The sequence below is a fragment of the Melanerpes formicivorus genome, unplaced genomic scaffold (assembly GCF_026170545.1).
Source record: "Melanerpes formicivorus ecotype bairdi unplaced genomic scaffold, bMelFor1.0.p_v2 SCAF_2, whole genome shotgun sequence".
NCBI classification, from domain to species: domain Eukaryota; kingdom Metazoa; phylum Chordata; class Aves; order Piciformes; family Picidae; genus Melanerpes; species Melanerpes formicivorus.
This window is the reverse complement of record NW_027142354.1, coordinates 54,990,952-55,006,603: the sequence shown is the minus strand read 5'-3', so window position 1 is coordinate 55,006,603 and position 15,652 is coordinate 54,990,952. Positions and strand designations below refer to the sequence as shown.

Genomic DNA, 15,652 nt, shown 5'->3' with positions numbered 1-15,652 from the left:
CACTTGGGCTCTTACAGAGGAGGGTGATAGGATGGTGAGAGCTTTACACTAAAAATACCTGACATGAATTTATCACTGTCACAATTCACTCACACTGTTGATGTGCAGTAAAGGTTTGCACAGATGATTTTTTCCTGAAACAATCCCACACCATCTGTATCTTTATTCCTTGTTGCTGTCCTACAACCAAGTCACTTGTCTCCTCAGTTCATGGCAACAGCTAAAATGCTTTCTGGGAATAGGGTGGCAGCTTGTCTTGCTGCTGTGTGGAGACTTCCAGCCAAGCATAATGTGCCTACTTACACTGCCAGTAGTGCAGGAGACACATGGTCCCTCCTGCCCTACACCCCAGGCTGTTGGTAGCAAGGGAGTAGGTAGGGACTGCAGAGGAGACCTGAGAGAGCTGAATGTATTCTTCACCCTGCTGTGAGAAACAATCCCTGGTTAGTAGTAATGTTTGACTCATGTTCTGTCAGCTGGCCTTGATGTCTTGGATTGCCTTGGGGAAACTGAGCTGGCATGTCAGAAACAGATCCATGTCCTCAGTGCCTGCATTTGTGGATGTGCCTGAAGGCTTTTGCAGTGTACCAGGATCTTTTTGTGCAGGGCAGCATTTTGGTATGCTACAAGGGTGTTGTCACTCTCTCAGGGAGCTATCACTTGAAGCTAAGAACAGAGGTGGCACAGGTGGGTGCCGCTGAAGAAGGAGCAAGTGTGGATCCCTTTACAGGGCATCACCTGTGTGGAGGCATCAGGAGAAAGATCTTCAGGGGAGGACAAGGGCAGCATATGCCGGTGGAAGGGGGAAAGCCATGGCATTTGCATTCCCAAACTGGTGAGTGGCTCTTCTGCCAGCACTGCAAGGCATCCTGCCCAGGAGGGAGAGGCAGAATGGCTGAAGCAGAGCAGCTATATGCAGCAACCTGTTGTGCAAGTGCTGGTTTTACCATCAGAGGACAGACTGGAAACTCCAGGGACAGAAATCAGCTCTGCTGGTTAATCTGTGATTCGCACAGACTAATGGATAACGCTGCTTAATCTGGGGTTTGCTTCACGCCGAGAAACCAACAGATGATTTCAAGCTCAAAACCAAGAAGGAGTCGGCTCGATCTTTTTAATGTAGTCCTGCTGGGAAACTAAGCCCCCAGCAGACTGAGCTGATGGCCCTGAAGCGCGCATCCAGCCCTCTCCCGGCTCCCCGCTGCCATACGAGGGCAGTGTTCGCTCAGCAACCCGCGCCGTGGGTGCTCCCCAGCCGCACCTCGGAACCCAGGGCGGCTGGAGCGGGACCAGAGCCGCTTTCCTGTCCCAAAGATGCCTCCTCGGTAGGAGCTGGCTGTGCTTGTCACATACCGGAACCGGGATTATACTGCAGCGGGATGCGGAGATCATAAAAATGGTTTGTTTGGGGTTGGGGTTTTTTTTTTCTCCCTGGTTGGACGTTGAAATTGAACACGTCCGATTCCCTGCGTGAGACGGCCCGCGGCCGCCTCACAGCGCTGATGGAAACCAGGCTTCGCTTCTCTGCTCCCCAGCTGAAAGGGCAGCACGGAGCACCGGGGGGAAATGTGAATGTGGATTTAATGATTTTATTTTTCCGTGTTTGAGAAGGCTGAGTGTACAAGGCAGAGCTTTAGGGCTTGCTTTGCTGTTTTTCTCTTTCCCCTGTATCCAGTGCAGGATGACTGTACGCTTCTGCCAGCACTCAGTTTCCCTTTGCCAGGAGCTGGAGCTGACTTCACATCTCTTATCCTTACAGGCAGTGTTGGCGTCTTCCCTGAGCCCCCTCATGTCCTTTGACTTCATTGGTTTTGGTACTTTCTCCAAGATCTATTCCCATTACCTGGTGCAGGAAGTACTCCATGATCCCTGTGGCATTCTCAGCAGGGAGCAGCAAGGCACCTGGGGGGAAGAGCAGAGACTTGGAGGCAGGAGAAGAGAGAGTGGTGTCAGGTAGGTAAAATAGCTCCACAGTTTCTCCTAGCTCATGTATGAGCTGCCAGGAACCAGAAAGCACAGTAATGGACACCACATCAGCCAGCTCACTAACCCAGGTTGTGGTCACAAAGCAGAAAGAAAACCCCCAGTGGAAGACTTGTCTGAGCACTGCATGTACCTCTTCCTGGTCTTGCTGCCTGTGCTGGCAAGTCCATCTTGAGAAAAGGTGGTGGGTCCTGGAACCAGCTCATTCATAGCTCAGTTTGGTGCTTAGGTTTTTACCAGCTCCTGTGCCTGCAGAGCAGACAGCAGGCCAGCAGCCATGGGCTGGCAGGCAGCCCTGAGCAATCTGATCTCCTATTTAGTGGCTTGCTGTCCAAATTGCAGGCCCCTCGTTGGGCTAGGGTGGGAAAGGTAGGAGCCACATCCAGCCTCTCTTTATGGAGATGTGGGGGGAATAGCTCAGCATCTTCCCATCTCTGCCCAGCCACAGGGGGCAGACAGGATCCCTGTAGGTGTCCTGAAACAGAACTGTTCAGCTCTTCTCTGTCCAGTCTGCCCTGGAAGGATATTTCTACCCTACAGGTTGCTGCTTTCATTGCTCCATAGCAACCTTCCCAACAGAACCAGGTTCTTTCATTTGTCACTGGAATTTCCACTGGTTTACTGGCCATGGCCTCTGACCACCATGTAAAAAGCAGAGCACTTGGTGCACTGCTGCTGGCCTTGACCCACCTCAGTCCTCTGTGCCTCTGTTTTCCCAAGGATCAAAAGCAGGTTGAGAGCTCTCCATTGGTGCAGTGATAGCACTGGGCACAGGCAGGACTTTTCTATTTGGAGTAGCACTAACTACAGTGCCAGGGAGCTTCTGTCCCTCACCAGGCTATTCCTTGCCCTCCTTCCTTTTCCTCATCTTGTTTTCCCCACTTTTCCCTGCTGCTCCTCTGCTCTGAGTCCTCAATGCTCTCCCCAAAGCAGGCCAGCAAAGGTATCTCCACAAAAGCCTTCCCATCTCTTTGTGCCATGTTCCTAGAAATAGGAACTTTAAAGGGCATTGGATGTGGACCTGCATGGGTTTAGCCCTAAGGAGCTGGCTTGGTGCCTGGATGGATGAATTGCTGAACACAGCAGCCCAGGCTTGAGTTTGAGTCAAGCTGATGAGCTTCAGTGTAATGCCTGCCCTTCCATTCTCTGTCACACACTGGACCAAAGCAGGGGAAGCTCAACAGTGAAGGTGAGCACAGGAGGGAGTTTCAGGGTTGACACAAACTTTGTGCACTGGCTCGCACTTGTAACTTTTTCCAGCTCCTCAGTTTGGGAAGGAGCTCCTGGCTGAGGCAATTAAACCAGCCTGCTGGGGCACTCGTCTTCCCTGGCTGCTCCTACAGGTCAGTTACAGGCCATGAGAATTTTGTCAAGGTAGCTGCAGTCTAAGGGGAAAAAAAACAACCTAAAAACTCCCTTTTCCTCTCAATTCCTCTCCTTTCAGCCACTGGTGACGCCATAAATTCCCCTACTTCTCTGGTTACTGTAAAGTTTTTCAGGGTGGTCAGGACCTGAATTCCTCACACAAAAGAACAAGCAGGGGGAAAAGGAAACTTTGCAGGCAAGGACCTTCCCTGCCTCAGAGATCCAGCACAAGGAATCAGTGAGGCTCCAAGAGTGTGCCCTTGTCCTGCAGTCCCTCAGCTCAAGGCTGTTGGGTTACTGCCTGTCTTGCTCTCCTCTCACCAGCGAATAGCCTTCTCCCAGCCTGCACTTCCCATTGTGCCCCGGCAGATCCATCTGGCTACTTGGCCCCTCAGCTTTACAGGCTCCTGGGGCTGCTGCAGCTCCAGGTTTGCTGTTGCAAAGGTCTTGTAAGAGGACTAAATTCTCACTTCTGACAACACCCCACTCTGGGGAAAGAGCCCTCATGAAGCGAAGTAACAGGGGCTGGCTTTGGAGGGGTAGGGGCCTGGGGTGGAGGGTGAGTGTGTCTGTTGTTTGAAGGATGATCTTGGGAAGGATGGATGAGAGATGCAGTGATCTTGGTCTTAAAAGAATCATAGAATCAACCAGGTTGGAAAAGACCTCAGTGATCATCAAGTCCAACCTATCACGCAACACCTCATGACTAACTAAACCATGGCTCCAAGTGCCACATCCAATCCTTTTCTGAACACCTCCAGAGACAGTGACTCCACCACCTCCCTGGGCAGCACATTCCAATGGCAAATCACTCTTTCTGGGAAGAACTTTCTCCTCACCTTCAGCCTGAACTTCCCCTGGCACAGCTTGAGTCTGTGTCCTCTTGTTCTGGTGCTGGTTGCCTGGGAGAAGAGACCAATTTCCACCTGGCTACAACCTCCCTTCAGGTAGTTGTAGAAAGCAAGAAGGTCTCCTCTGAGTCTCCTCTTCTTCAGGCTAAGCAACCTCAGCTCCCTCAGCCTCTCCTCACAGGGCTGTGCTCAAGGTCTCTCCCCATCCTCATTGCCCTTCTCTGGACACCTTCAAGTGTCTCAATGTCCTTCTTAAACTGAGTGGCCCAGAACTGGACACAGGACTCCAGGTGTGAATCATGTTCCATATCCAAACACTTGGATGTCTTCTCCCAGCACAGGCAGCTGTATGGAGAAATACACCCTAGGCAGAGCTCAGTTCCAGCAGACCCCAGCAGAGACAGCCATAGGGCTGGAAACAGAGAGAGTTTGGATGTGTTTAATAAAAGAAAACAAAGGAAAAGAGCATTGTAGCCTTCCTCTCTTTGTGGCTGCAGAGCCTTCCCATGCTTGGACATTTCATCTGTAGAGCTATGGCCTGGAAAGGATTTTTCTCTTCAGATTGGTCTCAGAATCACATGACTCCAGAATCATGGAGATTTGAGGAAGAACTACTGCATGTCATGAACTTTACTGCTGAGGGGGCCTCCTCTATTGGACAGAAAACCTTCCCACCTGAGCAGTACTTCCAGGAGACAGTCTGACTTGGGAGTCAGCAACTGGGCTGAGAGGCTCCGAGTGTTAGGAGAGGATCAAAAAGCTCCCCTGGTAGTAAATCTTTCACCTGCCATGTTACTCACTGGGGCTTGTGGCCATTCCTCTGAGGTCAGCACTGGGTCAGGATTTCTCCTGTCTCTTTAGCCCCCAAACCTGGAGATTTTTGTCTTATCTTTGACGCCATCTTGACACCGAAAACAAATTATGGCCCGATTACCCTTTCTGTGAGGGGCTGGGGCTACCTTAAATAGCCAGAGCTACCTTAAGAGTGGGTAACTATAGTGGGGGGCGGGGGGACAAGGACTCAAGGGGATCCCTGGCATGGGGCTGCCTTTGTCCTGCTGCCTGGCATGGCAGTAGGGCACATTCTATCCAGCTCCATCCCACCCTGTCCAACTCACTCTGTCCCACCCATGCTGCACCCTGAGGCTCCAGAGAGGCCAGAGCAGAGATGGGGCTCGGTGCTGCTCCCTGACAGCTCCTGCCTGTGAGGGTTCCCTTTGCCCATGCCTTCCCCAGCCCTGTGTCACTGGCTGGGACCAGGCCAGAGAGGCCTCATGACAGGAGACAGCAGCCCTGGCCCTGGCCATGACCTTCGGGGTGACCTTGAATGAGTCCCTGCTGGGGCTGGGGGCTGGCTGTGCCTCTCGTCCCGAGCTGGGACGTTTTGGCACTCACCCCAAAGAAAGGCACAGAGCAGCATCATGGCTGAGCTGCTGTAACAGCTGCCCTGAAACTTCAAAAGGCCCTTTTGCTTCCCCCTTCCAGTGACGACCAAACACACCGCTCTGCCCTGTGCCTCAGCCGATCTCGCCTGGAGCTGTGATGTCCACCTTAAACCAGCAGCAGTGGTGGGTGTGCTGGGCTGTGTCCCAGTCCACAGACTGGACCATGCCCATCTGAAGGTGCTGCCTGAACCTTCAGGTGGTGGTTGGGTGTGTGTGGAGCCAGGTCCCTGCCAGGATCCAGCCCAAGGAGCAAGGAAGTGGAGCTGCGTAGACATATCAGAGGCACCCCTGGCCTTCCAAGGTGTGGTCCAGGTACCCTCCACTGCAGGGTGAGTGGGGGGCTGGGAGTTCCTTCCCCCTTTTTTTCCTTCTTTTTTTTTCCTTTTTCTTTTTTTTTGTCAGATTGGTATTTTATTTGGCTCCATACTGTCTACCGAGCTGTCCAGTGTAACCCTTCCCTTGCTGCTTCTGAGATAAGAATAGGCTCCCCTGAGATCAGATAAATAGGCCCATAAATACCTACAATAACAACAAGCAGGGTCTGAGCTTGGCAGAAAGGGAGGAGAAAAAAAAAATGCCAAAAAAAGGCACAAAAGGAGCAGTTTCTTTGCAGTTAAACCCCCAGGAGTGCAGAGCATAGGGTGGGAAGCACCCTACAACCCCTCTGCCCCCTTGGCCAGGCAGAGAGGTGAGGGGCCAGGCAGCGCTGCTGGGTCCCCTCTATGTCCCTGCTGGCTGGATTCCAGCGGCTGGGACACCGCACGTATGATGTCGCCCCGGGGCCAAGTGATCCCTGCGTGTGCGTGCTTCTGCCCGGACAGCCGCCAGCTCGGGTCTGCCTGCCCGGAGCATGCTGCTTCCCAACGGAACCAAGTTCATGGCAGGGTCGAGCCGTAGGTGCGTGCTGCGCCACCTCCCCCGGCCGATGAGCTGGGCTCTCAGCTGGCCAAAAATGCAAAGCTAGTGGCCATCCCGTTCTTCCGTCCGGGTTTGGTGTAGCCAGCACCGGGAGCCCTGCAGCTGACCGCTCGGACACCTCTCCCAGGTCTGCTGCCTGAAGAAGGGAGGCTATCCCTGTTCAGGGCTCCCGCTCCTGCTGCATCTCCTCTGTGGGGTGAATGAGGTAACCCCATCCTAGGCTGGCGCCGGTGCTGAGCTCAACATAACACATCTTCCCGGCCCGGAAGCCTGTGCGGTGCCGAGGTGGGGACGGAGCTCACTGCTTGCAAAGCCACCCCAGGCAAAGCCTGCGTTTTGAGGAGCAGCACAGCCCCGGGCTACAGGAAATGTTTCGTGTTGCGTTTTCTATCACCCACTCTCCCGAAATACTGAGCCAGTCTCACAGGACAATTCCCTCGCTAGGCAGGGAAACCCTTTGCAGATATGGAGAGCGTTTTCGCTTGGAAAACCCTGAAGGAGTGAGGGAGGCTGGCACGGGACAGACCTTTCCCAGAAGTTTTCATCCAGCAGGTACCACCACCAGAAACTCGTGGTAAGAAAAGCAACAATCCAGTGTGTGCAGGCGAAACGTTGCCCGACTGCCCAGGGCGTCCCCTTCCCAGGAGAAAATCTGGAAAACCCTACGGAAAAACCCACCAGAGGGTTTTGGTAGGGTAGTGGAGAGTCCCCGGGCTGCAAACCATGTTCCAGAGAGAGCCTGGTGTGCTGGGACCGAGGAAGCCGACTCCTGGGCAAAGTTGCTCCTGCCTTACCCGAGTCCCCATTTAACCCTTTCTCTCCCCTGATGCCGAGGGACAGCCCCGGCCGGTGTCGTAGGGATACAGGGATATGGGCTGGCGTGTCTGAGCAGGACTGGGGCTGGACACACTTACAGGGTGCTGGGTTACAGTGTTAGTGGTGGCTTGGTTGCTTCTCTGTAAAAGCACAGCCCTTTAAAGGGCTGTGAAATTCAGCCCTAAAATAGGATGTTTGGGGCTGATTTTCTGTAAATGTTCCTTCTTTTTTTTGTGTTGTTTCGTTTTGGGTTGGTTTGGTTTCGTTTCGTTTTGATTTAGTTTGGTATCTGTTTTTTTTCCTGGCACGTGTTTAGGTTTAGAAATGCCCTCTTCTAATTTCAGTCACGGCCCGGGTGCTGTGCTAAACTTTTTGCATCCTGAAGAAAGCCGCAGCGCTGCGGGCATGGCTCTGCTCAGGCAATCCATTTCCATCTTAGCCTCTTTCAAACAGAGCAGAAAACAGCTCAGGAGCAGGGTAAGTGGCTGTGTGTGGTGGGTTGCATTCCCCCCCTCCCAACATTAACTTTGCCAGCCCAGCCCAGGTGGAAGCAAATGAAAACTACCACACCGTGCAGCGGCTCCAAAGCGAGGGAGAGCTGATTCTGTGAGGTTTAACCATGCTGCCTGTTCCCCCAATGTCTGTGTGTCCATCCATCTGTATCTGCACACACACACACAGAGAGCAGTTATAAACCCCAAGCTGCTTGCCCACAGGAGAGCTGGTGTGGTTTTGGTGTGTGCAGCTGCACACGCACAGGTTGGTGATCGTGTCAGTGGTTTATGGATGTCACAGCATTGTTCCTACAGACTGTTTTAGTTGCAAGCAAAATGTTGCTCTAAAATGGCAAATTTAATACTCCCAGCTGAGCCCTCCAATCAGCCCCACGACAGCATGTGACTCTTCCCCATGCTGGTGTTCTCTGCCCCAAACAGCCAGCCAAACATCAGAGTCTATCCTGGTGTCTCTGGGAATGGCAGTACGGCCAGGCTGGGAAGGCAGGATCAGGCCCTGAGCCCTCACACAGGTTGTGGAAGCTGCCAGTCACAGAACTGCCTGTGCCCAGAATAAAAGAAGGAGGAATGATATTTAATTGTTAATGATTATTAAGGAATTATGCCCAGAAGGTGACAGAGGTGATTTTGGGCTGCATGAGCATTGGTGTGTCTGAGGCTGGTTCAAAGAGCAGGGAAGGAATGATGCTCCTTCAAAATGCAGCCCAGACAGTGCCTAAGAGGAGATCTCTGTGAGAAGGTGCTGCTGGTGGCAGAGCTGTGAAATGGAGCCAAGCCCTGGGTCTCTGTGTGGCAGCAATAAACTGGGGCTCCACAGCTCTGCAATACTCGTGCCACCCAGCCACTGGGAAGGCCTGATCCTGCCATCCTTCCCCGAGCCAAAACCAGTCTGGTCCCACTAGCTGATGCCCGGGGTCGGGAGGGAGAGGGCTGTAGGGCAGGGGCAGACTTTGTGCCCTGGAGATACACACTGGCAGCGCCCTGACAACTCCTGGGGCGAGCAAGCACAGCATAAAGAAGTCCCGAAGGATCCCACGGAATTGCCCAATCCACACGGGAGGGAATTCCCTCTCATGGACCAGCCCCACAGCAGGACACTGACTTCGGGGAAGTCCTTAATCCCGCAGAACCCCTTGCCCAGACGCAGCAGAAGCGTCTCTGGAGCAGGGGAAAGCAGAGGGGTTGGGCCCGAGGCTGCTTGCTTAAAGTTTAAATTTTATTTAATATTTTTTTTAATTATTCCGTTTTAAATACGTGGTGTGGCGCGCCCGGTCCCTCGGGAAGTGGTCATGCAGATCTGAGGTAGAAATCCCGGCAGAGGAGTGTTCCCAAATGAACCTCTAGGTAGTTTCATCACAGCCACACGTCGGTCAAGCAGCGGACAAGGATGGGGACGGGGACGGGGTGGGGGCTCGTATTTACAACAGCAAACGAATCAAACCGGTTCAGCCCGGCCCGGGAGGGCAGGAGCCGCAGATCGCTGCTGACAGCGGGAAGGAGCAATGATTACTGCAAACGGGGGAAGGAGCGAAGGGGTAAAATGGCCCGGCCGGTCCGCGCTGCCGACAGGGCGGGCAGAATCCGGCGCCGCAAGGCCCTTCTCTTCTCTCCCGCAGGGCATCCGTCTCGGCGGGGGGGACCCGGGCCGGGTACCCGTATCCTGCGCCTGGATGGGCTCCGGGGACCGGGCCGGGCTCTCTCCGACATTGCACATGGTGGGGCTAGCGGGGATCGCCGTCGGGGCGAGGGGGAAGCCCTCAGGGGTTCAGTTCCAGAGCCCAGACCTGCTGAGGCCAGCCCGTCCGGCCCTTCAGCTTCTTCTCACCGTGGCCCAAAGGCTGCGAGTAGACCTCGGGCTGCTGCGGGAGAGGAGACGGGGAGAGAGGTAGGGGGAGAATGGAGCGGTCAGGAGTGGAGGTCTCGGGACGTCGCCCGCACCTTGCGCCCGCCGCGGGACTGGGCTCCGTCCGAGCATAAAGAGGGGTTTGAGATCCCCACCGCCCCACCCCGCCCGCTGTAGCAAGGGGTGAAGCGGCTGCCCCTGCTCCGAAAAGCACCCGCGTCCGCTCGTCCGGGGAAAGCGGCCAGGACGAAGGGTCAGGAGGCTATGCTCGGACGGTCCCGGGATTTATCCCTCGGGCAAAGCGTCCCGGAACCCGTCCGGCCTGTCGGGAAACTTTCTCTGGTGAGGTGTCCCCCACGAGTGAGTTTTTAAAATTATTTTTAAGGTGGGGAAAAAGAAAAAAATAAAAAAATGACCCCAGCAGGGCCGGGAAAGGTGTTTTGTTTTTTAACACCAGCCCAAGGACTTTCCCCTCCCGCTCCCGGCCCGGAGAGAATGGGGCAGCGGGGGCCCGGCCCGTCTCTTACCGTCTCCCTTTTCCTCTTGTTCTCCCTGCCCTCAGCCTTCTTGATCTCGGCTTTGAAGCCCTCGGTGTCCCCGGGCTGGCTGTCTTTGGCCAGTACCTCCATTAGGTAGGCGATGTAGCTGGTGGCCAGACGCAGGGTCTTGATCTTGGAAAGTTTGGTGTCGGCGGGCACGTTGGGGATGCACTCGCGGAGCTCGGCGAAAGCACTATTGATGCTCTCCGTCCTCCGTCGCTCTTTTTTGGGTCCCCCGACCCCTTTCCGCCGGCCTAGACGGCCGCTGAGAGCCTCTAGCCGTCCCTGTCCGGCCGGGCCATACTCGGCAGGGCCGTAGCTAGGGCTTTGCCCGGCGAGCTCGGGGGTCACCTCTGCAGGATTGAGCACCCAGCCGGGGAAGTAGGCGCGGTCCTGGTGGCACCGCGCGGCGGGCCCGAAGAGGAAGGGGTCGTGCAGCATGTGGTGGTGATGGTGGTGATGGTGGTGGTGCTGGTAGCCCCCCACCAGGTTCATGGTCGGCCCCGCTGGCCCTAGGGGCCGCGTTCAGCAGCTCTCCATAGCCGGTCGGGAAGAGCTCCCCGCCGAGCGGGCACGGCGAGCAGCAGCGGCGGTGTGGGGCTGCGACGGTGGTGGCTGGCTTTGGGGTTTGGGGGCTGTTGTTTTGTTGGGTTCTGTTGCTTTCGTTTTTTTTTTTAACCCCTTCTGGAGCCTCCAATCCTGCCTTTATATAGGGCCGGGAGCCCCCCCGCCGCGGAGCCAATGGGCAGGGGAGGATGCTCGGGGGCCCCGGGGGGAGCGGGGCGGCAGAGGGGGCGTGCGCCGCGCTGGGGACTCGGTTTATTTGGGCTCACACCTCCGCTCCTTGCTCTCGCCTCCCGCTTGCTACGTGCTCGCAGGAGTGACCCGAGGGGGGACCCCAGCCCCCGCCCCGTCGTTCTTCGTTCCCCTTCGCTTTCCTATTCCCCGATCGGGGGCGTCCGAGCTTCTCCCGGGGGCCAAGGCGCGGCAGTGGATGCGGGGGAGTCGCGGGTGCTCGGAGCCCCGACGGCCGGGCCGGGCCCTGTGGTCGCTGCGAGGCTACAGTGTCCCGGGGGCTTCTGCTACCCGAAAGCCGGAGTCGCTGGCGGGGGCAGCGTTCGGTCCCTTCCCCATAGGAGTCGGACTCAGCCCTGTGGGAGTGGGAACGGCTGGGCAGCGCAGGGCGCTCGTTGCCGCGATTGGAGCCAGGACATGAACAGTGTCTACCGAGGGAGGTGGGTGAAGGGGGAGAGACGGAGGAGAAGGCAGCGAAGCGGGGAACAGACCTGTCACCCCCGGGCTGGTCACTGAGGGGGCAGTGGTGTTGGCACGGGGGCTCCCTGTGCGTGGAGCATGTTGCCCATAAGTGCTCGGTACACAGAATCGTGTTACACAAACATTTTGTGCCCACTGTGTACTCTGCAGGCTGCAGGCATGTGCAGCACACACCCGGGCTGCACGGCCACACGCTGCGTGCACATGTGTGCAGTTACACCACACGTGTGCAGCTACACCACATGTGTGCAGCTACACCACACGTGTGCAGCTACACCACATGTGTGCAGCTACACCACACGTGTGCTGCTTGTGCAAATGCACTGGGTGCTTTGCCACAGCTGCAGAGGTGCTGTGCACCCTGCACAGCTCTCTGTGCTCTGCACGCACACCATGAAAGCATTGCACACGTGCACTGAACTGCACCCAAGTATGTTACACACACACCCCACAGCAGCACACATGTGCCACACATGACCTATGTGTATAAATTACACACCTATATGTAAAGTACACATAAAATACATCACATATGTGCGCTGCCTACACTGGGTACAGACACACTGCATGTGTAGTGTATAAGCACACGTGTACACTGCACATCTGTGCACACACACTGCACACACACACACAAATATGTGAAGATTGTGTTATATAGACACACAAACCTATTTATAATGGGGCAGTGAGGACCTGCCCTGCCTTTCCCTCTCCCAACCTGGCCACAAAAGGGCTGGAGGGGTCCCATTGGGTTTGGGGTCTCGTACTTCACCACAGCTCCCAAACCTGAGCCCAGCGTGAAGCCCTACAATGGGCAGCGTGTTCCACTCCCTTCCGCACCCACGGGAGACAGATCCCCAGGGTGACAGCTCCCAGATCCTGTCTGGGTGACATTGGGGCTGCCCCCTGCTCTTGCTGCAGTTACTCCCGTTGGGGACAGCCCGGGCACGGCGGTGGCGATCACAGCGTGGCGGGGCAGGAAGGGGCTTTGGGCCCAAGGTATGTTAGCGATTAACGGCGCTTTGCAGCGATTCATCTTGCAGCGGAGGGTGGAAACGTTGGAGGGTTGTTTGCAGGCGCTTGTATTAATCATCCAGGCTAACACACCATTAACGTCCTCCTGCATTTTAAAGATGACAAATTTTATTTGACTTCTCTCAATCACGGTTCCCGGGCGGATTCGGGAGCCACTTAAATGCCTCGGATTTTCCATCGTTAGTTGTTACAAGGCGAGTTGCAAAGGCAGGAGGCCGGGGGGGCCAGGGCAGGGTGCGAGCGGGTCTCCGGTTCTGCTGGGCCCCGGCAGTCGGGGCAGGGGGCGGCTCTACTGGATCTGCCCAGCTCGGCTCCCCCCCTGCTTTGTTCTTAGCTGCTGGAAAGCACCCCTCCTTCCCCACCCCCTTTAAACAAGCACCCTGCAAACATTTGCTAGTGATTACTCTCCCGTTAGAGCCAGGCCTTCGGTAGGGCGTTGTGTCCCCCGTTTCCTCCAAAACACTCATGGCTGGGTGGGATCTCTGAGTCCAGCTTCGAGCCAGTGGGGGCCAGTGCCTGGCCTACCAGGAGAGGTTCAGGGGTCCTGCTTCATGCCTTGTCCCCCTCCTTCACCCTCGTACCAGCACAGCATTACCTGCAGTGCCCTGCTCTCCTTATAAACCAGTCAGGCTCCCCCACAGAGCCTCTCCCCAGCCTTATAAAACCTTTGATCCACCAAACTGCCAGTCTGAGGTCTGTGCCACCCGACTCCAACCCTGGAAATCACCCACTGAAAACATCCCCTTCCCCAAAAACACCACTTCCATCCCTATAGCCCTGCATTGCACAGTCCCCTCACAGCCACATCCAGCTAACTAAGAGATGATGCCTCAAGCCCTGCACCAGAGCCACCTCCACCCAGCCTCTGACCATTAAGCCACGTAAGACCAGCCCAAGCCTGGGCATTATCTTACTTTCTTCCCCCCCCCCCGGGAGGTCCCTGGGCCCTGCACAGTTTGGAAGTGCTCAGCTGAGCAAATAGTGGGACCAGCAGGCTGATTTTCCTTTGGAAAATCGTTCTAATCTTTCGTGTTTTAATAAAATAATAAAACCGGAGCCTTTTCACGCCAACACCTTCTAAATCAAACCAGACTGCCTTTGTCATGGGCTCCAAATGTAGCACTTCTCAAACTTTTGGTGAGTTTCTTTAATTTCACGTCTCCCCCACTCACATGGAGGGGGTAGGGGTGGGGGGGTGGGAAACGCCAAGAGGTTCAGATTAGGCAATTTATGGCTGGCATGGCAGGAGGAACCACGTTTCTCTCCACCTGTTTTCCTTCAAATCCTTCCCAGAGAAATATTTCTTGCCTTCATGGCTGGGCAATGGTGAGGAGGGGGTGAGGTTACATCAGGTTCCACAGCCCCCAGCATCACGGCTCCAGCAGGAGCCACTGAGCTCCACACCCAACCCCTGCCCTGGGATGGGGGCTGTTGATTTGGCCCCGGCCCCTCGGCCACCTCCTTATCAGCGCCCAGTGAGCGGCAGCCCAGGGTGTCCTGTGACTTTGACGCCAGCTCTGCTCCCCCCCTCTGGCTCCCTTATCTAAATAGGAGCGTAAATCAGGGCCTTGGCAGATGCCCTGGCAGGACAGGGACTCCATAAAAAGGGGCTCTGCTCCAGCTCTGTTTACATTGCAGCCCCATAAAATATTCCCCTTGTCTTCCCTGCTAGCGTCTCCCTAGAGCATCCCGGCACCCTCCTGCGCCTGCATCCCCCCTGCCCCAGGCTTCACCACAGCCTTGGGCTGCAGGCAGGATGGTCCCAGCCAGGACACCCCGTGGCCCCTCCCTGTGTCCCCCATCAGCTTATGCCCCAAGGTACCTCTGCACCCAGACGCTGCCTTTGAGGCCCCCCTACAGCATTCACCACAGGCATGGAGCGAGGCTGAGTCACCTCCCTGGGGCAGCTGGGTTGTGTCTAAAGGTGCCCCTGGGTATTTATAGCACTTGCCCAAAATAATGCAATAATAATCACTCAGCACCTCCCTAACAGTTCTGCTCCTGGAGGCCTGGGGGGGGGCATGGTCACAAAAAGCCCTGGGAAACTGAGGCACAGCCTGAGTCTGCTTCAGGGAGAGATGCGTAGAGCTGGCTACATGTGTATCACTGCTCAGGGCAGCGGGGAGGGGGATTGTTTTCCTCCCAGTGACTTAAAGAGGGAAAGAACCTGCAGAAATGAATGAAATCAAGTTGTTGGCAATGAACCCAGCTGCGGGGTCATGGCCAAGGCTGGGAGGCAAGTGCCACAGCTGTGCAAGACCACTCAGGGCAACTCTGCTTCCCAAGAAGATTTGCTGCATGGGTCTTGCTGCACTAGCATGGGGTTTGTAGGGGCGAGGTGACTGCTGGGATGCATGGGAGCTCACATGCACCAGTGCCTGAGTCCCCCAAAACTACAGCATCATGCTGCTCGATCCTACAGCACCACACAAGCAACCCCAGCTGAGGTTCAAGCTGTCAAAGCCCCACTGGAGGAGCAAGAGGAAGGAAGTGGGAGTGAAGTGGGTACCCGTGGTGGCTGTGCCGTGCCGATCCCAGCGCTCCTGTTCTCCGCAGCAATCCGTGGCATCTTCTCTGTACACACCACCTCCCCGCGCGCGACGTAAAGGATGGTCGCAAGCCTTGCCTCTCAAGAAATACAATCTATTTATGGCCAAGCAGCCACTGCCCTGTCTGGATAAATCAAAAGGAAAACAAAGCTTTATGGAAAAAAGAAAAAGCTGATTAAATTTTCCATGTGCTCCTGAAGGGATGCGCTGTTTGTTTTCCTCTCCTCTCGGCCCTCTCTCCTCGCCCGCGCCCTAAGTGACATCGTGTTTACGCAAGCTTTTGTGTCGTCAGAGCGAAGTCACAGCTCGGCTTCCTCTCCTGTGTATTTTATGTAGATGGATGTGTCTGCGAGGAGCACTCAAACTAAACAGAGCAGGGGTTTATAGGAAAATGGTATTTATTTGAGAAATCGTGGCTCAGCCTTTGGGCCAAGCCGGGCTCCACGTTTATTGCCGCTAATGGGGTGTGGCGGCCGTAAATTAACCTGGAAAATTGCTGCGGCCCTATCAACAAGGGC

At 55.5% G+C, this 15,652-nt stretch overlaps 1 protein-coding gene and 1 long non-coding RNA gene across 3 annotated transcripts; one reads left to right on the top strand and one right to left on the bottom strand.

Annotated features, from left to right (window-relative positions):
- Nucleotides 1–9,094: 9,094 nt before the first annotated feature.
- Nucleotides 9,095–10,945, bottom strand: HAND1 (heart and neural crest derivatives expressed 1). 2 transcript variants are annotated; one of them, XM_068148136.1, is made up of 2 exons: nucleotides 10,264–10,945; nucleotides 9,095–9,752 (listed from the first exon to the last, which is right to left on the bottom strand). In XM_068148136.1, exons 1-2 carry the CDS (start codon nucleotides 10,768–10,770, stop codon nucleotides 9,651–9,653), a joined length of 609 nt encoding a protein of 202 aa, XP_068004237.1. In that variant the 5' UTR covers nucleotides 10,771–10,945; the 3' UTR covers nucleotides 9,095–9,650. The 2 variants fall into 2 exon arrangements, with proteins under 2 accessions (XP_068004237.1, XP_068004241.1); XM_068148140.1 differs by having other exon boundaries at nucleotides 9,095–9,749.
- Nucleotides 10,946–11,421: 476 nt separating this feature from the next.
- LOC137445951 (uncharacterized) lies at nucleotides 11,422–15,333 on the top strand. Its single transcript, XR_010988551.1, has 2 exons — nucleotides 11,422–11,510; nucleotides 15,008–15,333. It is a non-coding gene; the product is annotated as an uncharacterized lncRNA (long non-coding RNA).
- The last annotated feature ends 319 nt before the right edge of the window (nucleotides 15,334–15,652 follow it).

What these genes read in the sequence shown, in the direction of transcription:
- HAND1 (XM_068148136.1), bottom strand. Translation starts at nt 10,770, where the DNA reads ATGAACCTGGTGGGGGGCTACCAGCACCACCACCATCACCACCATCAC. An exon ending in ACAAGAGGAAAAGGGAGACG is followed by an intron (nt 9,753 to 10,263) that starts GTAAGAGACGGG and finishes CCTCTCCCGCAG; the next exon opens with CAGCCCGAGGTCTACTCGCA.